Here is a 24,026-nt window from a genome sequence, read left to right on the forward strand (position 1 = left end):
GCTCCAGTTACTTGAGAACATTCGAGCATCTCCAATATTGATTGCCCTAGGCCGAAAACATTGATCGGAGGAGCACTTCCATTCAACCCTTGTCTTTAGGTGTATCATTGAATTCCGCGCAATCGAAAGGTTGAGGGGGAAAGGGCCGGGTTTTCACCTTCAGTCTATATGGAGCGCTTAGATCCATCGGCAAACGCCATTGCGACTTTGATGTCCAAAAGGCACCCATCCATTTCCAATGCGGGTTACTCTTCCGCACCTCTAGAGTCTGATCTCTTCAACCATCGTAGCTCGAGACGCGGTCTCTGCAACAACACCAAGATTCCAAAGCCGCCACAAGCTCAAGCGACCGTCCCATTCTCCTTTTATCGAACGCCGACGATGAACGACACCCTGGAAGAGATGGATACCGCTCAAACCTCGCATCATCAGCTCTTTGGCCATTTCCCCAAAACTGAACGATGTTTCGACGGACATTATCTGTTGAGTTACTGTCTTAGGGACAGGTGGCGCTGTCGGCGTCCATGGCAAGGTCGGAATGAAGCTGTGAACTGAAAGATGAAGTTACTTCAGAATCGCATCCGGCGCACAACGCGGAGAGCTGGCGAATTCCTTGCCCTGCAAAAGATCCTTGTACTGATCTCATTCATGGCGGGTGTTTCCACCAACCTTGTCCATGCACAACCCAGGCCGACGACTGATATGAAGGTCCCTTTCAAGAGTCCTGGGGTTAGAGATGGGGATCCAGGAAAAAGGAATTACTCGGCTCGGCTATTTCGTAGATAGGCTACACAGCGAACATCGCTTGTAGTAGGTACGGATACGGATGTGGATTTATGGTAATGTGGGAAGGGGGTTCCAGCCTTGATCTCACGTAGAGTAAGGTCGGCAAGAATGAGCCCTGTGACTTTGATGAGCCATACATGATATCCCAGTCCACGGCCTGAACAATCTCGAGTAACATGGTCAGAGATCGTTGCGGCGATGAGAAAGGCTGGGTGAGGCATTTGGTTGGCTCTTCCATTGGCAAGATCAGTTTGACTACCAGTCAGTCATATTTATGATATTTTGGCCTGTCAGAAGATCATCTAGAAACCTTTGGTTTATACAGGAGCTAGTTGTGATTTATTTAATTCAACCGATTCAACCAAAGAACTTTCGCGGCTACTTCCAAAATTAAGCCGAGGGCTTCCTGCCGTAGATTGACCAGCTAAGTCAAACAGGTTAGGCATATTTCTCACAAAAAGTAGGATGGGATTTCTCTCACATGTTGAAGTAAGCATGGATGCTTCTGTCAGCAAAGTCGCGACGAGCATCCATGCCGAGGGCGAGAACATCCTCCGTCGTCCAGCCCAGAGCTCGAGTCAAGGGGGCCATGATGAAGCCGTCCCAATGCGGGGCAATGTTTTCAAGGTTCCAGATACCAAGTTCCTTGTACTTCTTGTTTTTAGGCCATCCGTTGGTCGGCCACCTGTACCTTTTGATGTGGACGTCTTCGAACCCTACCTTTGCCAAGGCGTCCTTGAAACGGCTGAACTCCTGGAAATGTCTTCCTAGGCCGGCGAGGCCCTCGTGCCACAGGCGGACGCTTTTCATGAGGTTCGTGTCTTCTGTAAGGGTTCCGTCGTCGGAGAGAGGCACGGCATCGATGTCGTTGAGCTCTAGATAGCCTCCGGGGTTGAGATTGCTGTACATATTAGGCAATTCAGAGTTCTGCTTTGGCTAATGAGAGCTCGAGACGAACTCACTCGTAACACTTCTGGAGATATTTGTCCCAATCACTAATACTCCCAGTCATCATTCGACTATGAATGTATTCGAACCCGTTCGAGAAGGCCCAAGGCTCCTCGATGTCGTCAACTTCGAAAGTAACGTTCGGCGGCACTCTGTGAGACGTGAGTCAGCCGTAGTCTGACTTCTGTGCTCCCACAGGGAAGGAGCTGGGACGTACAAGCCTGCCTGGACAGCAGAAAGATCCACGCCAATGACCTGGTCAGGAGTGTTAGTAAAAGTCCCAGTATGGTACGTGTTGGGAGTTTTGATGGGCTTACTTCTGATTCGGGGTGCTCGTCACCAAAGTCTATGGCCCAAATACCAGAGCCGGTGCCGATGTCGAGAACCCTTCCAACCTTTGCGCCGGTGTTATTGGGAGGCGCGGTGCCGAGGCGATCATCGAAGGTCCGGATGAAAAGATTATGTTGCAGATCTAACAGTTTAAGACCTTTCAATACGACTTGGAGAGTTTCTTTCAAGCTAAATGCCACTTACCCAGGCGATTATTCTCTCTCTCGTCGTTCGGCATGGAGTATTCTGACACTGTTCAGCATTGTGCTCATTCTGCAACCCAGAAGACTTACTTCCGTCATTGTAGGTATGATAAGTTCTTCCATTTTCCTTTCTATATTCCAAGATGGAACTCGTCACACTCGTGGTCGATGAAGCCAGGCTCTCCTAACATGTCTAGTGAGCCCAGTCTGCGGATGACAACACCCATACAGGCGGGGTCTTACCTGCCCGGCTACAGAGATGTCGTCTCCAAGTACCTATGAGAAGGTCAATAGCAGCCCCAAGACGGTTTTGGATTGTTTCACGTATAACAAACCTCGTCAGGCACAAGAGCATCATTGTTGTCCTCTGCAGGCTGGATTAGTAGTGCTTCGGCTGGGGATGCTGGATAGAGGTTGCGCACTGGTTGTCAGGCCTGCCGTAGCAGAGGCTTCAGTGGTACTGCCAGTCATAGCAGGTGGTGGCTTTACCAATTACTTGAATGATGCGTCGCCTTCAGGATTGAAGCCCCAAATGCATATGGGTGTATAGCGCAGCGAAGGTGAGATAAGCCAGCGATGTGGAAAGAAGTGTCTCATGAAGTTTACAAATAGGTGTCCCTATTTACCCCTCTTCTTAGCGAGATGAGGATGCAAGCTGCCTCGTATGTTGGCGGCGAAGATGCCATTTTCGGCCAAATCATACATGGTGCAGTTGAGAACTGCATGGTGAACCAACCGGCCAATCGTAGCTTCCGTAGGTAAAGCCTAGTATGATCCATGACTTTCAAGCTTCACTTCGTGTCACGAGTATCATATTTGACCATGAACCATCTGGTATTCGTTTTGTTCATAGTAGAAAACATTGAATCCAAGCAGTCTACAAATCTGGCACCGAATGTCTGGTGCGTCCATCCCCGGCCGTTACTCTTTCGTGACTAGACAATTACCTGCCACTTGAAGCAGAAGTTTTAATCAGGATAATTCCAAACAACTGGCTGGATCTCATCCATCTCTACTTTCCTTCCGTGTCTGCTCTCTCACTGCTGACTGCTGTCACGACGTCCATCTGTATCTGTGGACCCTCTGCTGGACTCTGCATCTCATAAGCAGGGACTTCAACTGATCGCAAACTAGGCGTGTCATGCATACTCGCGTAAGACCTTGTTCTTCCCCAGCCTCTTTGGCCACCGTGCTGCCACCACCACCAACGCTTATGGCTACTACCAGGGGTGATCTCCCAAAGCGGCACTCTCCTGCTAGCAGGCCCGCTGATAATAACGGTGTTTCCGAACTCTCGTATTGGGGTTCTCATAAAAGCGAATCGGTCGAGTCCTGTGTCATGAGCGTCTTTGGGCGCACTGCATAGAATCGTCGTCGTCCACAATATCGAGTTGAACAGACCGTTCAGGGCCAGAACGCATCCCGCAAAGGCGAAGTAGGGGACCCCAAGATCGATACCCTGCAGAGAGGTAATGCGTCCTACTACCAAGGGGACGCTGCAGGCTATATAGACGAAGGGATAAGCGAGAAAGGCTGGGTGGTACCCAGACGGCCGTGGGCCTTCCTGTTGTTGCGGAGTCTCAACCCTCAAGGACGGCACGTCGCTGTGTATAGATGTACGTTTCTCTGGTAGATGACGACAGCTTCGTTTCTGTCGCCATAGTGTGTAGAAAACAAATGAGTAGAGAATAATGGTTATGCCGATAGAGACTATAACCCAGAAATAGTGAGCCCAGAGTCGCCATGGGTCGTACGCATTCGAGATCCAGCACCTAGATGCAATGGAGTTCACATCAGTTCATTCAGAAGTTTGCATTGATTCAACTGAATCAAAGCGAAATGGGATATCTTACCACACATTAGCTCTCATGAAGAAGGACTCGCCGGGAGTCTCTGGGTCCGCTTCAGCCACCCGGACCCCCGCTCCGTTGATGCTGAAGTCGAAGATCCATAGCCCAGCAATTGCCGTGTAAACTGCCCATGGTGGTGGCTTGATACCCAACCCCACAGTCAAAAAAGTGTTCACCGCAATTACTGCGAGAAAGAGACTGGCCGCTAAGTTGCTCGTCGACCCCAACCAGCCCTGCGCCCAACATACCCCTGATGGTGCAAAGATACCATCAACTGCTACCCAATAGGAGCTCAGCCCATATGCAAGGGCCTCCATCATGTCCGCAAGCAAAAGATTGTAAACAAGAATCGGAAACGGGTTGCGCACTTGTGGTTCGGCATCTTCATCGGCTTCTTGAGAAATGGTGTCGGGCGGTCTTTGTTGGGCTTCCGCAGCTAATCGGTCCAGCTCCAGAATACGCTCAAAGCCGGTGGCCCCGGAGCATGGGGCATCGAGCCCGAGGGACAGGTCGGGGAACTGCGGGGCGGCAGCTGTTGCGGCGGATGCATTTCGTCGACGGGCCCTTCGCTTCTTCCGCCTTCTCTCTTCTAAACGTTCTGAAAGGAGCTTGTACGAGATGAAAAGCCACAGGGCAGTAGTCGACACGAATGATAAAAGCGAGAAAGCCGTCAAGACGATCAAGCCCAGCCGGTGGTTTTCTGGGAGAGGCGCCAGTGTCCCGCGTTGCGCCGCGGCTGACATGGTGAACGGGCATCTAAGAAGGCCATGAGGAACCGATGGAGACGTTCGAAAGCGTGGTGGGCAGCAAATATAACGCAACCCCTCATTATTTGAGGATATGTGCGCCCTTACACGCCTAGGTTCAGCCTGTCTTCTAAGAATCTTCTTCCAAGTTACTAGCTAAACCTTGAATCATGGTTTGAGGTTAGCCCGAAACTCTTTTGTTGCTACTCCAATAGGCGCGCAGGGTACCGTGAACGATCCGACGCAGGTCGCGTCGCTGCAAAGTCTAAGTAAAAGAACACCTCTTAGTTCCTGTTTCATACCTAGTTGTCAACCAGAGATGACGGCGACTATTTGTACCACATACATGGCAACATGTGATGCTTTGAAGGTAAAATGGCGTTTACACAGGTGTGGTGCGCCCACTGGGGAAGCAGAGCGCCTACAGTAAACCTTGTCCCCCGCGGAGAATGTGCGCTGCCCACCTAGATCGGGCGGGTTATCCGGCGGGAGAGGGTCTGGAAAGAGCATGGGTTCCCAATCGTCAATGACTAGAGCTACTGGAAATACGAACGTCTCGCGAAATGGTCAGCAACAGCTTTGCCACGTGAGGATAGACTTCAGCCTGACTAGCGAAGCGTTGAATTAGTGAACATTGCCATGACTCTGCCGTCGGCGACATCGGCGATAATTTGCCCATTTCCTCGTTTTGAGATACCCTGGGCCATCTTTTGATAGAGGCTCACCCTCACGGGACACCTCGTTTGACACAGACAGTGTTCCTCGATGGTGAGCTTTGACCTTTGTCTCCGATTTCATGACTACAAGCTCAGTGGCTTGGAAAGCACTATGCTGCCAAGGCTCAGTTGGCAACCACAACAGCAGTACTCAAACAGGTCAAATGAGTCGTTCTCAACTCTTGACGGATTGGCAACGCCATCAGAAGTCCTGATGTCGGAGGCCGGAAGTTGCGCAACGCCGTCGGCATGTCGGGCCCCGCCACCAAATTAGTCCCCTTCCTTCTCTCCATAAGTTGTCTCAAGGAATGGCAGTGTATGATGAGGGGATTACGGGTTTCACCCGATCGATTCATAGATCGGTCCAAGCTTCCAGACCTCGTGGCACCCTTGGGGTCTCGTCAGGGATGACGAGAATGGGACTTACCGAACCATGTAATCCGTGACCGCGACTCGTCAATCACCTAGGTAGTTGCGAGAGAAAGAAATGTCTTTGATACTCAGCCTGAAATTCGGGCTTCAATTGCTATTGTGACTACCTAGGTACCTCGGCAAGAAACATTCCATGTACTCTCAATCGACCCATTGCACTAAGGCAACTTCTCTATCATATTTTGATTCTGGCGTGTACACATCAAGACGTAGAACTAAATCAGGTTTGAAGCCTACCGTGACCGATTATAAGAAAGTATCTGCCATGCAATTGAAAAGAACTCGCTGCTGTTGACCTCCCAGTGTTCAGGACGACTATCCACACCTGACGGCCGCAGTAATCGCTCAACATTACAATAGCGTGAACGCCAACCAGGGTCGTGAGAACGTCATTGGCTTTCTGCACCTGGACCCATGCAGGTCGACGGAGGCGAGGCTTCCCCGCTTCCGCCAGCTTTTCCATGTCAGATTGAACTCGCATCATGGCCTGATCACACCTGATAGAAACGTTTGTGATTGTTTCATACTCATTCTCCGGATAGTCTGCAATGTCTTCGTGTCACGTAAATCCCGCTATTTCTGAACGCAAAGACATCCCTATCGCTGGAGATACAGGCAACAATGTCCACAATAGCCCCACTGACACGAATTTGTGTGCTGATTGCGCGCGGATCGACTTCGAGGCTGCCTTCGATGAGGCAGCGTGGGACGAAGCCGCAAATGCGCGCAACTACATTTCTCTTCAAGACTTGACCACTCGCTCGGACTGGGATCGGTGGCAAGGAGATTGGGTTCAAGATCCAAGCGACGGATTCCCTCCCTCATGCTGGTTCTGCAAAAGCCTTCTCAAGAAACTGTTGAATCCAGATAAAATGAGATTCGAGCGAATATGTGGAAGGCCGTTCGAAAGACTCGTGGCGTTTGACCGATGGTACCGACCGAAGAGTTGGTATCGCTTTTTTAGGGATGGTGGCAAAGGCCCAAAGTGCTGGGCCCCGACGGCTTACCAAAATGTTGGACGGGACGGAATCGAGAACGCATTCTACATATCCGCAGTACCAGCCACGCCCCCTGACGAAAAGGCGTCCAAAATGATAGACCCCCTCGTCTGCGTCAGAGGCTCAGGGATGTCGGGGTTGTTTGAGCCCCGTCTAACGTCTCAGTTCGTGGACTTTGGTCTCGTGAGAACGTGGCTACAAACTTGCAACGAGCATCATCCCCAATGCTTGAAGAATCAAAGCCGCCCGACACCACACATTCGACTTATTGACTGCGTTGAGAGGCGTATCATCCGAGCAGAAAAGGGCTCACGCTATGTCGCCCTCAGCTACGTCTGGGGTTCGGCTCCAGCCACAGCCACGCCATCTTCGAACACAGAACTGGGAGACCTTCCACGAACCATCGCGGACGCGATTTCGGTGACACTCAATCTAGGATATCGATATCTCTGGGTAGATAGATATTGTATTCGCCAAGACGATGAGAGCGACAAAATGGAACAGATCCAGATCATGGACCAGATTTACGCATGCGCCGTCTTGACAATTATTGCAGCCGCAGGAAGAGACGACAATTATGGGCTTCCCGGTGTTGGGAAACAGAGAATTGTGCAAACTTGGAGAAAGGGGCCGTTGAGCTTCGCTCAGCTCAAGTACCCTGAAGATGAAGTAGAAGGCTCCGTTTGGAATACTCGAGGATGGACCTTTCAAGAAAGCATTTTGTCCCACCGAAGACTAATATTCACCGAGTCCTCAGCATTTCTTCAATGCGAGAAGTCTAAGGCTCACGACCTCCTGGGGTATTTGGACCCCATTGGTACGAACGCGAAGAAAATCGTCGAAGAGTACGACTTGGCCATGGCTGTGTCCAGTATCAGCAGTTGGCGCTCCGTCATGGTTTTCATTCCGACTGAAGATAGTTCAGTCTCGATCACAGACAATTTCGAAAAGTTCAAATTGACCACGACCGCATACTCAAAGAGAAACTTTACTTATCCAGCCGATATCTTCCATGGCCTGCGGGGGATTTCTAGGAAGTTTGAAAAGACCTCAGCTCCAATTTACAACATTTTCGGCATTCCCTTTGCACTTTACCATGATCAAATTTCGGCCGAAAGGTTTTTTGTATCTGGCCTAAGCTGGCATTGGGAAAGGACTGGTTCACTAGATGAATCACCAGAATGGCCACACTCCTCAAAGTTTCCCACCTGGAGTTGGGCCAAATCTCTGGGCGTCGGTATTATTTGGGGACAGTCAATTCAACTCAAAGATGACATATTTCTGTGGCCAACTGGGATTGGATTCCGCACGAATGAACACGCTCCCGCGTATACGCTAGAAGACTGTATCAAGCTCAGACAACAGGTTTCGCCCATGCTTGAGTTCCACGTTCTTGAAGTCGACGTTTATCTTCTTTCGGTCCCCATCTTTCTTACTATCACGGAGGACACATCGGAAACTACCGTCTCTTTTTGGGCGGAACCCCGAACCTCCTCATGGTCAACACCGGTTGCGTGGTTGGAAGATCCCATCATGAACGGAAATAGACTCAATATTGCGGGCAGAGAAGGAATTGCCGAACAACTATCCGCCGGAAGCTGGGGTATGATGGTTCTGGCCACAAACATCAGGGAAGTAACCAAGGGCTACCTCGAGACCTTCTATTTCTTCATACTGGAATGGGAGATTGTTGATGGTAGTCGGCGGGCGTACAAAGTGGGACGAATGGAGATCAAAGCAAACGCCGAGCCAGGGGAATCCGGGCTAGAACGTCTGATTACAGAGCATGGTGTCTCGAGAGAACAAGTACAAATTCACTGAGTGTACTACATTTTGAATTCAGATTTCTTCAAGGACTACCAGTGTCTACCCATAGATGTTCTTCATCTAGCTCTTGGTAGTTGAATGACACGGTATTCCATTTGCCTACTGCTCCTAGAGGTGGTCTACTTATGGCTGAGCTTCCGGCCGCTGAAGGAGTTAATGGTAGTATTGGCAAAGGGAAAAAAGCAATGAGATGTTCTTCTTACTCCATTTCAGAAAATGACTTGCTCATGTCACGGTAAGCAAGTCAAGCGATATCACGTGATTGGCCAAGAAAACCCTCATAGCTGAACGGAATGAATGCTGATATATGAATACGTACCTGGGTCTCCCTGGCGTCCACCATCGAGAGACTCCCGTTCATTTCTTTCTGACAATGGATCGGATCGAATTGTGACTTCCGGAGGATTAAGCCCAGACCATGACGTTCAGCCATGAGAACAATAAGATACGTGCGTTGGTCTCACTGACGCAGCCTTCTAAGACGCAATTTGATCCCATTCATCGTGAGTATGAGTCTGGAATAGAAGCGAAGTTGAGCCATGAATGCCAGCCGGTATCCCCACCAACTCGTCCCTTTCTGGTGACGGTGTTCAATCTGCTATAGTGAGCGCGATTGTTTTCGCCGACAAGTTGATTGCTTCTGGTCAGGGGATACAAGATTTTCGAGGACGCTACGATGCCACGAATCAAGCCAAACACCAGCGAGGCTTATCACGCCATTCCTTGCTTAGACATTTGTCTCGGGAAGCAATGCGCCCCCCACCCTGCCAAAGGGCGTTGCGCATGTGTCATTGTATCCGGCGCGCAGGCCTTCGAACCAAAATTCCACAAGGTAAATCAAATGCCAGATTTATCCGAAGCTATTGTTTCTGAATCATAGAAAACATGCGAACGCGCAATGCCGGACTCCAAGGAATGGGACTGGCACCATTTTTCTCCGATTTTTCTCTGACCTCCCTTAATTCCTGCCGCCCACGATCGCGTCATGACAAGTTCACTCTTAAGGAACACGGCCGCCGGCGCTCTTCCAGCAGGCGTCATCTCTTGTTGATGCTGTTGGAATAAAGTCCGCATTGCACAGTATGCAAACAGCCGATATGGGCCCCTTCGGGAGGAGAAATCTTGAGGGCCCATCTCTGTTACATCTTTTCTTCACCGTCATCCTGCTGGGTTCCTGGAATATTATCAGCACGAAGGTCCGTATCTCGCTGTGATTCCCAAGTCTTCATGCTGATTTGCAGCCCAGGCGACAGCGCAAACTACTCGTCGAGGTCCGATGGAAGTCGCCAAGACCGAAGACAATACCGCAACAGAACACAATGTAGGGCAGCACATCTTCAAGGGCGAAAGCTTCTATAGCTCCGAGGCAATGGAGCATATCCTTCCCGAGCACATGTTCCGAAATAATAACGTCGCGGTCATAACGGAAACCCACCCGGCGAAAGTGCCGAACCTGGTCCCGATCATGTTGCACTTCGCGTCGTCTCTGGGGCCCAAGTGGCCGGTGGTTCTCCTCACCCTGCAAGAGAACTGGCAAATGCCAGATTCGATGCAGTTTCGACAGCTAGTGGAGGCGAAGCGCATCGTCATTCTCTACCTCCCTCCTGGCACTGCTTTCCCGGATCACAAATCCGTCACATACTTCATGGTTCGTCCGTGGCTATGGGAACTGTTCTCGCCGGCAAACAGAATTCTCCTGTTCCAGGTGGATAGCATCTTATGCTCGCAATCAACAAGTAAAGTCGACGACTTCCTAGAGTGGGACTTCATCGGCGCGCCGATCTTAAAGAAGCACGGAAACGGATACAATGGCGGGCTGTCAATACGAAACCCAAGATTGTTTCTCGACATCATCAAGGAGCAGCAGAAGAACCCGGGCAGGCTCAAGGTTGAAGATCAATGGTTCTTTGAAAGATTGCAGGAGCGCAACGCGCGACTGCCCACAGAAGACCAAGCCAAACGCTTTGCTGTTGAGACGATATTTTACGAGACGCCGCTGGGTTACCACCAGCCGAAGCGTTGGCTGCCGAAGCGAATGGATGAGATCAGAGCATGGTGCCCTGAAGTAGACATGATTGGAGGGGGTCAGCATTTTTACTGAGTATATGCTTGTATCTATACTGCCTTGATTTGATTGCACATAACTGGACATTACCCGTATTGCGCCAATGTCTGAAAGCTTTTGCTGACTCGACTAAATGGGATGCTCAATGACAACCTTCTCCAAAGATGCAGCTCCATGTGATACACGCTGTATCTCTTCGATTCCCTTCTCAGCCCCCTTGACGAAAACGACATTGGGATGTTTAGGTATCCGGTCGGCCGTTTTCACCACATATTCCAACACCTTCCGGGTACGAGTAGGGAACTCGGGATCTTGAGGCTCCCCCATTGCCCCAATGCTGCCCGGGGGCCTGTACGTGGTACAAAGGCGAAAATCCGGGTCGTGTTTGACGGGGAGTGTGCTAGCCAGCTTAATCGCTTCGACGTCCGCGCCGTCTGACAAACACTTGCGCGTGAGTGCCGGAGACGTCTTGTCTGCCTCAACATCCGGAGACATAACACCACTGCACGCCGTATCGAAGGCTGTGGTAAGCGTGATCCCGAGCTTCTTGACGGTGGCCTGAATGTCGTCAACAACGCTGGGGCTCCTGTAGTCGAAGCAGTGGGTAGCCCCCAGGTCCTGGAGCTTGGCGTGATTCTTGGGCGAGGCAGTGACCAAGATCGGGCTGAAGCCAAGCTGTTTTGAGAGTTGGATGGCAGAAACTCCGACATTCGTTGCACCGCCCCAGATCAGGATGGGCCTGCCAGCAGGACTGATGCCCTGAACACCAGCCGCCGGCCATCCGGAGCCGAGGATGTTGAAGATGGCGTCTGCGGCAGTCTGAGCTCCCATCAAGCAGCCACCAGCATCCTTGAGATCAAGCCCTTCCGGAACTTTGTAGGTGAAGGCATCTTCCACGATGGCCTTGTCTTGATGGGTACCGAGTGAAGATGGCTTCGGGAAGGGCACAGTGGAGACGCCAAACACAGCATCTCCAACTTTGAAGCTAGAATCGGGACCCGTAGCTTCAACAACGCCAGAGAACTCGAACCCAGTGACGTAAGAATGCAGACCCACGTGGGCGAAGTTTAGGTCGCAGTGATTGATGCCTGAGTATTTGACTGAGACCAAGGCCTGAGAACCTTGCGGTTCGTACTTTTCGTTGACATCGCGAATGGTGAGGCTGGCATCAGCGCCGAGGTAGATGGAACGAGACATGTTGAAGGATTTGGTTGTTGAAGTGATAGTCTCATTGGTTCCAGGGGATATTCATGACGCCGTTGTACGCGGGCACTGGATATATATGTACTCGATCATATTCTAAGTGTTCATCATCTCCACGAGCTAGTGGTGTTGGTGATGTAGTTGAAGACCCGTTAAACATCCGCCGTGGTCGGAATTACAACTCGCTGTTGCCCAGCTCCGAAAACAGATCCACTCCGCCGTTGCCGGACAGGAAGGATTGCGCCCGACGGCCGGCGCGGAGCTGTCCGGAGGCCGACCGGAGTAGTCCAGGCATACTGGTCCCCGGAGATAGGACACATCTGGCGGGCGTAATGCCGAAGAGACCAACAAGATGTCTGCCTCTCGAGTCATGCTTTAAAGTTTTGCCAAGACGAACGCTGTACGGCATTGTATTCGTTGGTAATCAACTGAGGTTTAACATCCGCCGACTTTGCCTAGATGAATTCGAAAAGACTATCTCCTATTTGTAAACAACCTCTATCTCCTTCACTTTACTGAAATATTCCTTCCTCGTCTCAGCACCTATTGCTTTGCGCGTATACTTCTCGTTCATGTCTAGAATTATAATGGCGCCCCCTTCAGCCCTAGGCTTCAAGCTATCTATAGATATCTATATAGGTATATACCTATATAATCTATAAGTATAGAGGGGTACCTAAGTAAGTACTAAGTAAGTATAAGTAATAAGTAAAACTTTCTTATTTAAGTATTAAGTATATAAGTAAAGTAGAGATTATAATTTAAGTTCTAAGTAATAATCTATTTTATAAATATAATATACTAAGAGAGGTTTAGAGAAGAGTTAAAGTTTAAATTAAAATATTAAAACTATATAAAAAATAAATTATACTATTATAGTATATTACTAATTTCTAATAATAAGAAATTACTATAATCTATTTCTTTTATAGTTTTTTAGCTACTTAATTATCTTCTTATTTTCTAATTACTTCTCTAATTTAATAATAATAAAAAGTTTTTAAAAGTTTATAAACTTTATTATAATACCTATAAACTAAATAATAATATCTAAGAGGTTTAATTTAGTTTATTTATAAAGTTTAAAACTTAGTTAGATAGTTTAATAAGTTTTATATTTAAAAACTCTAATTCTACTAAGTTTTAAATATTATTATTATTACTTAAGATATTAATAATATCTTAAGTATACTTAATAATAAGTTTATAAATAATAGAGTAAAAATCCTTAATATTAAGAACTTTATATTAGAATATTTAATAGATTAATATATTTTAATTTTTATTTAATTTATAGAGTATAAAGTCTTCTAAAATAAAAAGCTTTAAATAGGAGAATAAAAGCTAATCTTAATACTTATTATAAATTATAAGAAGGAGTTAATAAAAAATTATCTTAAGTTTTATATTAAAGTATATATAGTAATAAATATATTAGCTAAAGCTAAATACTTATTTAAGGGGAATAAAACTTAAAATAATATAAAGATAGTTATAAGCTATATTATAAAAATTATAATACTTTATTTTTTATTCTAATATTTTCTAGAAGTTTTAGATTAATTACTTAGTAGAATAGTTTTATATAGATTTAGTTATACTTCTAAAAAGAAAGATAGTATAATATTTATACTTCTTTAAGAAATTATAAATAATATTATTTACTTTCTAAGATAAAATATCTATTTACTTCTAAAGAACTATATTAGTATAATAATTATAAAGAGATTATTATATTAATTATTATAATAAATTATTATAAATATAATTATTATAATAATATTAGAAGTATAATAATATACCTATTTCTTAGAGCTTTAGAGTATTAAAGCTATTAGACTATAGATAGATCTATAAACTTTATCTAAATTAATTTTAAAATTCTATAAAACCTCTTTATAGTATTTCTTAGTATAAATTTAAATAAACTCTACTCTAGCTATATCTTTTAATAAGCTAGAATAAGCTTTATAAATACTATAGAATTTTAGATTATTATTTACTAAATTTAGTATTAATATAAGAGAGAGGAATAGAGAGGATATATAAAGAAACTACTACTACTCTTATAGTAACTAATATTTCTTTAGTTTTACTATTACTATTTATACTACTTCTAAAAAAGCTAATACTTAGAGTAAATTCTTATTATTATTAAGCTTCTTAATAGTTTCTAAATATTTTATTAAATAATTATTATAGATCTTTATAAAAGTAATTATATAAATAATATTAATAGATTAGTTTTAATTTAAAATATATATAATAGTAAGGAAATATATAGAGATATTAAGAATAACTTAAATTTAATACTATTTAAGATTATTTAGCCTAAATAGGTAATTATTAATATAATTTATAAACTAAGCTTAAATTAAAGCTTAAAGTTTAAAAGTATAAACTAATATTAATATAGTTAAGTTCTAGTATATCTTTATGTTAATAATTAGATATTTAAGGCGTTTTTTAAAATCCTTATCTTTACTATTCTTCTAAAAGTCTAAGAATTATATAAATTATATTAGATTAGCTTTAATCTTAAGCGTAAAGTAGTAAATCTAAAAAAAAATAAGTAATAATAAGAGTAAAAAGTGAGAAATAGAGTAGCTTACTTTAGTAATTACTACTATAAGTATTAAAATACCTCTTACTCTAATTTAGCTTTTTAAGTCTAATATCCTATTTAGATATTAATTAGTAGAAGTTTTATTATCTAACTAATCTTTAAGATTATTATTCTATAAAATAAAAGTAGCTTACTATCTTATTAAGGTCTATTATAATAGTATAATATCCTTAATAATTTATTTATTATTAGTATATAATATATATTATATAAGATTGCTTATTATAAGTATATAGGTAACTTTAAGGTAGTTATATAATTCTTAAACTATAAAGTTAATAATATAAGTAAGGTATTAAATATAAATAACTATTAGTAGTGCTTTATTAAATATAGACTTATAAAACTTAGATAAGATCTTAAGTTTAAAATTAGAAGTATTATCTATAGAAATATAGTTAAATTTAAGTATATTCTTTATTAGGAACTTCTAGAGAGTATTAATAATTATACTAGCTATATTCTCTATAGTATAGTTTTTTATAATACTAAGTATACTAAAAAGAATATAATAATATTTTTAATCCTTATCTATAAAATAAGCTATAATATTAAGTAATATATACTTCTAACTTAGTATTATCTATATATTAATTATTAGAGATACTTTTAAACTAAGAATAATCTTATTAAGAACCTTTATCTAAATAGCTAAAGCCTTAGCTTTAAGATTTTTAGCTATTATTATAGAGGATAATAATATCTATCCTTAGTTTATAAAGCTAATAAAGAACTTAAAAGTTAACTTTAAAATAAAGTTAAAAAATATATTACTATTAATAAGATAGTAGAGAAATACTTTATTTAATTAAGTAGATTTATCTCCTTTTCTAATAAGCTAAATAGTAAGGTATAGTTATTATAATAATTATTATAATAATTATTATAATAATTATTATAATAATTAATATAAATAACTTAAATAGTTCTTATAGTTTATAGATAAATTATCTCTCTATTATATTATAATCTAAAAGATATTAGAGTATTATGCTACGCCTTAATATATACTAGCTTACTATAATAGTTATTTATTAAGTTAGTCTTAAAGCTAGCTATACTAAAATAAATAAGGAAAGTATTATATATATTATAGATAAGATAGGGAATACTATATTAGACTTTTACCCTTTTATGAAAATTAGCCTAAATATTTACTTATTTATAACCTTTACTAAAGATCTTATTTACTTTCTTTAAGTATATATTAAAGCTAAATAAAGACTAAAGGCTCTTAATATTATTTTCTACCTTCTACTTATAGTATTAAGTTTAATACTACTATTTAATAAAAGTAGTATCTATAATAAATAGAATAACTAAGCTATTATAAATAAGCTTATATTTAGGGGGGGGGTTTATAGAGAAAAGAGAGGATATATCTTTAAGAGGGTTATTTATAGTATATAAGTTTATAATACGTTTTACTTATATAGATAAAGTAGTAAAAAGAAAGAGAAGCTAAATTATAAGGAATTATTATAATAGATTATTATAAGTATAAAGTATTATAATATTTAGTAATAAGTCTAAGTAATTATTAGTTTATTTATATATATAACTAAGCTATAAGTATTTATTATAGTAATAGCAAAATATATATTTTCTTAATTCTTTAGTAAGTTTTAAAAATAATAATATTACTTTAATTACTAGAGAGTATCTTATTAATATTAGTTCTATTAAGTTAGTATTTAAGAGATAGTAAGATTTCTAAAACCCCTATATATCTATAAATAAAGTTATAATAGTAATCCTCTAGCTTAGATATAGTAGAAGAGGTTATTAGTAAACCTAAATTACTACTTTTCTTAGTAATAAAGACTACTATAAAAAGTAAGAATAATATATTACTATAGTTAATAAGAAGAGATATAAAGAAGAAGCTTATAAGTAGTACTTTAGTTCTATTAAGAAAATAAAAAGTATAAAAAGTATTATAAAAGGATATTATTATTAGTAAAAAGTAGTTATACTAATATTATCTAAGTAGTAAGTTTTAAGAAACCTATAAAGAGAAAGTATATTAATAAGAGTAGTATAAATATTTTAGGAAATTAAAAAGCAGTAGAAGATAATAAATAACACTATATAGAAGTAACTATTTATAAAGCTTATAAGAAAGATATTATAGTCTATATATCTAAATCTATAATTTTAGTTAGAGGTAATAAGGGTATTATAAATAGTTATTAAATTATATCTTATTACTATATTTAAAAATATATATTAGTCTTTAAATATAAAAGTTTCTATTAATATAAATAGGTATAAATCTTTATACTATTTATATAAAATATATTATATTTTAAAAGAAAGATATAGATTTAGTTAAGTAGCTTACTAGATATATAGGTTCCTAAGAGACTTAGATATAAACTTAAGAGTTAAAAGTTTATACTTATTATCTTAATATATATAATTATAATATATAATTATAGTAGATAATTTTTATAGATTTCTATATTAAGGATTATAATAGATTATTATAATAGATTATTATAATAGATTATTATAATAGATTATTATAATAAATTATTATACTAGCTATTTATAATAAACTTTAATAGTATATTATTATAAATAAAAGAATCTTAAGTATACTTAAACTTTATTATCTAATTCTAAAAAGCTTAATTCCCTAATATTATAAGCTAAATCTATTTTATTATATAATAAAGTTTACTTAAATATCTCTATATCTTCTTACTATAGATCCCTCTCCTCTTTATCTCTATTATTAACCTTACTTATAAACTTAATATCCTTTTTACTTAGAGAGAGGAAATTAAAAGTTATAAACTTATTAAGTATATTAATATTAAACTTTACTTATATATTTAGGTATATATTTTAAATAGCTAGTATCTCTATCTAAATTAAGATTAAAGCTAGCTTTTTTCTATAATATTATTAGACTATATTAAGTATCTTTATACTCTTAGCTAAGATCTAACTAATATTAAACTAAATTCTAATAAAACTAAAGAGGTTTACTTAGTTTATTTTTCTATTATACTAAGTTATATTAATAATATCCTAAATCTACTTTTATATTAAGATACTATATAAGTATTAATAAGTATAAATATTATTAATTATAGTAATTCTTAGAAGTAACTTAATAATATTATAGATAATATTATAAATACTTTTATATATTAGCTAAAAACTAATATAGAGTAAAAAGTGTTTTACTAAATAGTATAATAAACTAAAAATAAACTCTTAAGGTTCTAAAGCTTAGCTCTTCTAATATCTTTATTTTAAAACTCCTAAAAGATATAAATAAAGAAGATTTCCTTAATAATAAAAAAATCTTAAGCTTATAGAAACTTTACTTTAAGCTTTATAATACTTATTTTAGTAAAAATTTTAAGAGTACTTTTTAAGAACTTATAAAATACTAATAGCTTTTAATATAATACTTTAAAAGTATTAATTTAGTTTAAATAGAAAACTAAAAAACTTCTAACTATAGTACTTTATAAATAGTAAGTATATATATTTTAGATAAAGAGATAAAGAAATATATATAAAGTATTTATATATTAAAGTTTAATATCTCTATTAATTTAGCTATTATCTTTATAATATATTTATTAAATAATATTATATCTACTATTATATTTTCTATAGAGTAACTATTTAGATTTATATTAATATTATATATATAGATATCTAATTAGTAATATTAAGTATCTAAAGGAGTTAAGGTTTAAAGTTAAAAGTATTAGAAAATAAGATTTAAAGCTAATAGGTTTATATTAATAAGCGTTATAAAAAATAAAAGAAGTCTAAATAAAAGAGAAGATAATATTAAACTAAAGCTACTAAAAGCTAATTATATTATAGATATACTTAGTATAATAACTAAGCTAGAGGTTCTTTAAAACTAACCTATAAATCTAAGAGAAGGAGATAATAAAGCTAATAAGTATAATTTATATATCTCTATATTAAACTAAGATAGATATTTTCCCTTATTTATTCTAATTTTAGATTAGAATAAATTAAAATAATATAAAAAAAATAACTTACTATTTCTTATAAACTATAGCTTTAAATAGTTTAAAAGTAGCTTTTTATTATTCTTTAGTTATAAACTTCTATCTATTAATCTTCTTTAGTATCTTTATATATTCTTAAGTTAATATAGTTTATAATGCTTTATTCTAGTAAATAAGCTCCTTTTAAGTATCTAATATATTAGTAAAGCGTTTTTATACCTTAATAATATAAAGATTAATAAAATAGTTTATAGCTACCTTTCTTTTCTTATTAGCTTTAGACCTAACTAAATAACTTATAAAAAAGATTATTATAATAACTTTATAGATTATTATAATAATATTATAAGTATTAACCTAATATTTACTTATTAGAAGATATTTTTAATTAGGTTCTTAAAGGGAAAAGGTTTATTATTAGTACTTAATTATATATAGATAGGTTATATTAATATTAATAATATTATTATTAGTAGGAAGTTTAGATTAAATATAGAAGAAAGATTATATTTAAATAATATAAAGAGGTTTACTAACTAAGAAAGTATAATATAAAGAAGTGAGAATACTAAATAAAAAGAAAGAGTAAAAATAAATATAAAGTAAGTATAACTTAAAAAATAAAGAGGTTATTATAAAAAGAAAATAAACCTAAATAATAAACACTAAATATATTTTACTTTAGCTTCTAATTTAAAATACTTCTAATATATAACCTTTATCTACTATTTTTAATTCTAGATATCTAATATTTTATATTTTTATAAAGTATATAAATATAAATAAATATTTTATAATATTATCTAATTACTTAAATTAAAATTATTATGCTATTAAGCTCTTAAAATAATAATAGTAAGACTACTTATAAAACTACTTATAAGACTACTTATAAAACTACTAAGAAGAGATTAACCTATAAAACTAGAAATTAAAAATAAACTTAATAATATAAACTAAATAGTAAGTAAGATAATTATAATTTATTTCAGCTATTATAATACTAATATCCTTTAGCTTAAGCTTTAAAAGAAATTAGAACTTATTAAAAATCCTATAAATTACTAATCTTAAAAGCTTTATTCTAGAGACTTATTTATAAGATTATATAAAATATAAAACACTAATTTAGTATTAAACTTATTTATTTCTAATTAAATATAATTAAAGCTCTCTAGGAATTTACTAAAGATCTTTTAGTAATATTATTTTATAATATATTTTCTTTTTATTTAAAGATTTACTTCTAATTTCTTTCTAGTAATATAACTTATAACTATTTATATAGAATAAATTATAATTAAAAATACTAATATTTAGTTCTTAAAAGAGATTATAAAGATATCCCTACTTATAGGAATATTATAGCTTAGCTAAAATTTTAATAAACTTAAATTTTATTTAGATTCTATTATTTTACTTCTTTACTTAAAATAATATATATTAGCTTTTAAAATTTTCCTTAATAGAATAAATATTAAAATATATTTAATTCTTTAAGTATTAAGTAAAAATAAAAAATATTAACTATATTAAAGATAAAAATAATAAATATAAGAAAATATAAGAAATTAAATAGAAAAAATAAAAAGTAAATAAAAAGTAAAGAATAAAAAAAAAAAAACTAAATAAAAATAAAGAATATATTTAATTTATATTATTAAAAAGAATAGTTTTAAATAGAAAATCTTTTATTTAAATATTAAAAAGGGGGGGAAATATTAAAGAGGAAAATATTAAAGTATAAACTATTAAGGAGATAAATATTAGGGAAGATAATCTTAAAAAGAGAAATATTAGAGAGAGAAATACTATAGAGGGAAATATTAAAGAAGAAAATATTAAGTAGGAAAATATTAGAGAAAGAAATATTAAAGAGGGAAATACTAAAGAGGGAAATATTAAAGAGGGAAATATTAAGAAAGGAAATATTAGAGAGGGAAATACTAAAGAAAGAAATATTAGAGAAAGAAATACTAAAAAAGGAAATATTAAAAAAAGAAATATATATAAAGAAAATATTTAAGATATAAATTTAAAATAGGGAAATATTTATAAAAAATATAGGTTTATATTATATTAATAATAGAAATATTTAATAATAAAATATAAAAGATTAAAATATTAGCTATAATAGATTTTATATAAAAAATAACTATAATATAAGAAGTTATATAATAAGGAGATTTTATAATTTTAATATCTTAAGTTATAAAGAAATAAGAATACTAATATAAGAACTTTTAGAAAGAAATATAAAATAGATAAGATAATCTAAAGAATATTAAGTATATAAGTGTTTATTCTTAATAGAACTTTTATTTAAACTTATATTATAAGAATTTTAATAATAGAGAAATAACCTTTATTAAAGATATATCTACTTAAGTAGAGATAAGTTATAATCTAGCTATTATATTTTATAATAATTAAGATATAATAACTAAATTATAATAGTTATACTATAATAATTAGATTATAATAATTAGATTATAATAATTAGATTATAATAATTAGATTATAATAATTAAATTATAATAAGTAGATTATAATAATTAGATTATAATAATCTAATTAATATATATACTAAGTCTAATATATATTTATTTTTACTATATATAAGCTTTCTTATTAAGGCTAGTAATTTATTTTTAGCTATAAAATAGGTTCTAATAGGGATTATAATAAGTAGTTAAACTCCTATTTATTTAAGCTTCTCTTTTAAGACTTTTAAGCTATTTTACCCCTCTTACTACTTATTACTAATTTTCTAAATAGTAAAATTAAATATAAAGAACTATTTTACTCTTTATTACTAAATAAGTTAATAGTTTATCTAACTATCTTATAAAGATATTATTACTTATACTTAAGAAATATATAATATAACACTTAGCTAGTTTAATATCTCTTAGTATTTAAGTATTTTATTAATAAAATCTTATTAGATTAATAATTTTATATAGTAGTATATTATTAAAATAGCCCTTATTATTAAAGTAGTAGAAACTAATATATATATCTATAATTTTCACTAAGTAATCTAAAACTACTCTCTAATTACTATATATAATATAGATAAGATTAATCTTTTCTAGAAAAAGATCTTATCTTCTCTTCTTATTTCTCTTATTATACCTAAAGATTAAAAAGATAACGTTTAAATCTTATTAAAGTTTACTATTAATATTATAAGTAATAACTCTTTTTAAGTCTAAGTTATTAATAAAAGTATAATACTTTATATTTTATATAGTTTTAATTTCTCTATATTTAACTTAGTATAAAGGAATAATAAAGAAGCTTAGTTTATAACTATAGTTATAATAGATTAGCTTAAAGCTTTTTATACCTATATTTAGGTTATAAAACTTAATAAGTTAGTCTTTCTCTTTATAGATAACTTCTTTATATATATTACTATAGTTAAACTTATACTACTACTACTTACTTTCTAGATTAAGTTTCTTTTACTTAATATAATATTAATCTTCTAACCTATAGATTAAAGTATTATTAATAGCTTTAAGAGTTATTATAAGTATAATTACTTAGCTTAAATTACTACTATCTTTAAGAGGAATATTTATACTAATCTTATTAAAGAGATAGATCTCTAAATTACCCTTTATTAAGTAATAAACTATTTCTTTTACTTTCTTAGACTAAAAATAATTAGAATATCTTAAGTAAAATTAATACTTATAAGTAGAGAACTATTACCTTAAAGCGTTTAGTTAAGTAATCTTAGTGATCTAATATAGCTATTTACTTATATAATATTATTAATAAGACCTAATAAGATATTAAGTAAGTTTTTATATCTAAAAAGTAAAAACTTCCTATTTAAAGAGCTTAAAGCTATAAAAAAAAAACTTAAAATTATAAGAATTAAATATTATAAATCTATTATACTTAATATATTTAATAAATACTTTAAGGAGTTAAGTATATATATAAATAGTAAATAGGTTATTTTAGCTATTATATATCTTAAAGAAGTAGTTTATAATATTATTAACTTCTTAAACTTTATAGAGAAGAAGAACTATATTTTATAAAAAGATATAGATATTTTTAGAAAGCTTAAGTTAAGGTTACTTTAATATTAAAAAGAGGAAAATAACCTAAGTATAATTACTAAATATAAAGGAACTATAATAGATATATAGATATAGAAAAAGGTAAGCTTTCTATAATAGTTATATTATAATAATTATATTATAATAATCTCCTATAATCTTAAAACTACTTAGTATTAAGAATATATTAATTATTATATCTTTCTTTTTATAATATATTAAAAATTCTACTTTATACTTTTCTATAAATATTCCTTTTATTACTATTAAGTTTTATTTATTTACTCTATCTATTTAAGAGAAAAGAGAAACTAAATACTTAAAATATTACTTTATTATTAAATTAATTTTATACTTTAAAGTATTAATTTATAAATATTAATATCTAAAGCTAGAGAGGTATTAAAGCTAGTTTATACTTATAGAAGTATTAAACTATATTTAAAACCTCTATATTAATAATATAGATCTAATTAATATTATGCTAAATTTTAGTAGGACTAAGAAGTTTAACTTAATTCTTCTTTATATTATTTCTAACTTTACTAAGGATATCTTAGATTTACTTTTATACTAATATATAGAATAAGAATTACTAACTATAGGTATAGTTTATAATAAGATAACTTTTTAAAACTTATATATATTTAATTCTAAAATTCTATTAATTTAAAAATCTCTTATTAGGTTTTATATTCTTATATATTTTCTCCTAAATATCTTATTATTTCTATTTCTATACTTAATATACTTTCTATAAAACTTTTTTTTTCTTTCTACTAACTATTATAGTATTAAACTTCTAAAGAACTAAGAGAAAGAATATTTCTTTAAGTATAAGGAAGTTTTATACTTATAGAAAAATCCTACTTAGCTTTATAATATTAGCTTCTTTAAAAATCTCCTATATTTTCTCTAGGAATTAGTAGAAATATAATAGCTTTAGCTAAAATAAGTTAAGTATTATAAGCTATATTACTTAGAATTATTAATAACTAATAACTAAGGTTTACTATAAAACCTTAATAAGAATACTTAAAAAAAAGAATTATAAAATACTTATATACTAAATAACTTTAAGGATAACCTTTATCTTATTCTAAAAATACTTACTTAGTATATCCCTTCTATTTTATTTATTAATCTTAAAGTTAAAATTATTTATAAACTATATTAAGAGGTTTTATTTAAACTCTATTAGTTT

The 24,026-nt window shown here is 34.6% G+C and overlaps 4 protein-coding genes across 4 annotated transcripts; 1 reads left to right on the forward strand and 3 right to left on the reverse strand.

Moving 5' to 3' along the window:
• Nucleotides 1-1,176: 1,176 nt before the first annotated feature.
• Nucleotides 1,177-2,738, reverse strand: CGCS363_v003512 (Secondary metabolism regulator LAE1; the record flags this gene model as incomplete). Its single annotated transcript, XM_036635361.1, has 10 exons — nt 1,177-1,210; nt 1,268-1,687; nt 1,749-1,886; nt 1,952-1,989; nt 2,052-2,206; nt 2,269-2,310; nt 2,358-2,451; nt 2,511-2,543; nt 2,603-2,634; nt 2,690-2,738. 10 exons carry the CDS (start codon nt 2,736-2,738, stop codon nt 1,177-1,179), a joined length of 1,035 nt encoding a protein of 344 aa, XP_036500360.1.
• A 1,378-nt stretch (nt 2,739-4,116) lies between these two features.
• Nucleotides 4,117-4,860, reverse strand: CGCS363_v003513 (uncharacterized protein; the record flags this gene model as incomplete). Its single annotated transcript, XM_036635362.1, has 1 exon — nt 4,117-4,860. The coding sequence occupies one exon, from the start codon at nt 4,858-4,860 to the stop codon at nt 4,117-4,119; it is 744 nt and encodes a 247-aa protein (XP_036500359.1).
• A 5,073-nt stretch (nt 4,861-9,933) lies between these two features.
• Nucleotides 9,934-10,937, forward strand: CGCS363_v003514 (uncharacterized protein; the record flags this gene model as incomplete). Its single annotated transcript, XM_036635363.1, has 2 exons — nt 9,934-10,032; nt 10,083-10,937. The coding sequence occupies 2 exons, from the start codon at nt 9,934-9,936 to the stop codon at nt 10,935-10,937; spliced, it is 954 nt and encodes a 317-aa protein (XP_036500354.1).
• Nucleotides 10,938-11,030: 93 nt separating this feature from the next.
• Nucleotides 11,031-12,098, reverse strand: fsdC-2 (Trans-enoyl reductase fsdC; the record flags this gene model as incomplete). Its single annotated transcript, XM_036635364.1, has 1 exon — nt 11,031-12,098. The coding sequence occupies one exon, from the start codon at nt 12,096-12,098 to the stop codon at nt 11,031-11,033; it is 1,068 nt and encodes a 355-aa protein (XP_036500353.1).
• Nucleotides 12,099-24,026: the final 11,928 nt, after the last annotated feature.

Source organism: Colletotrichum siamense (genome assembly GCF_013390195.1).
Source record: "Colletotrichum siamense strain Cg363 chromosome Unknown KSG_Cg363_contig02, whole genome shotgun sequence".
Classification (NCBI taxonomy): domain Eukaryota; kingdom Fungi; phylum Ascomycota; class Sordariomycetes; order Glomerellales; family Glomerellaceae; genus Colletotrichum; species Colletotrichum siamense.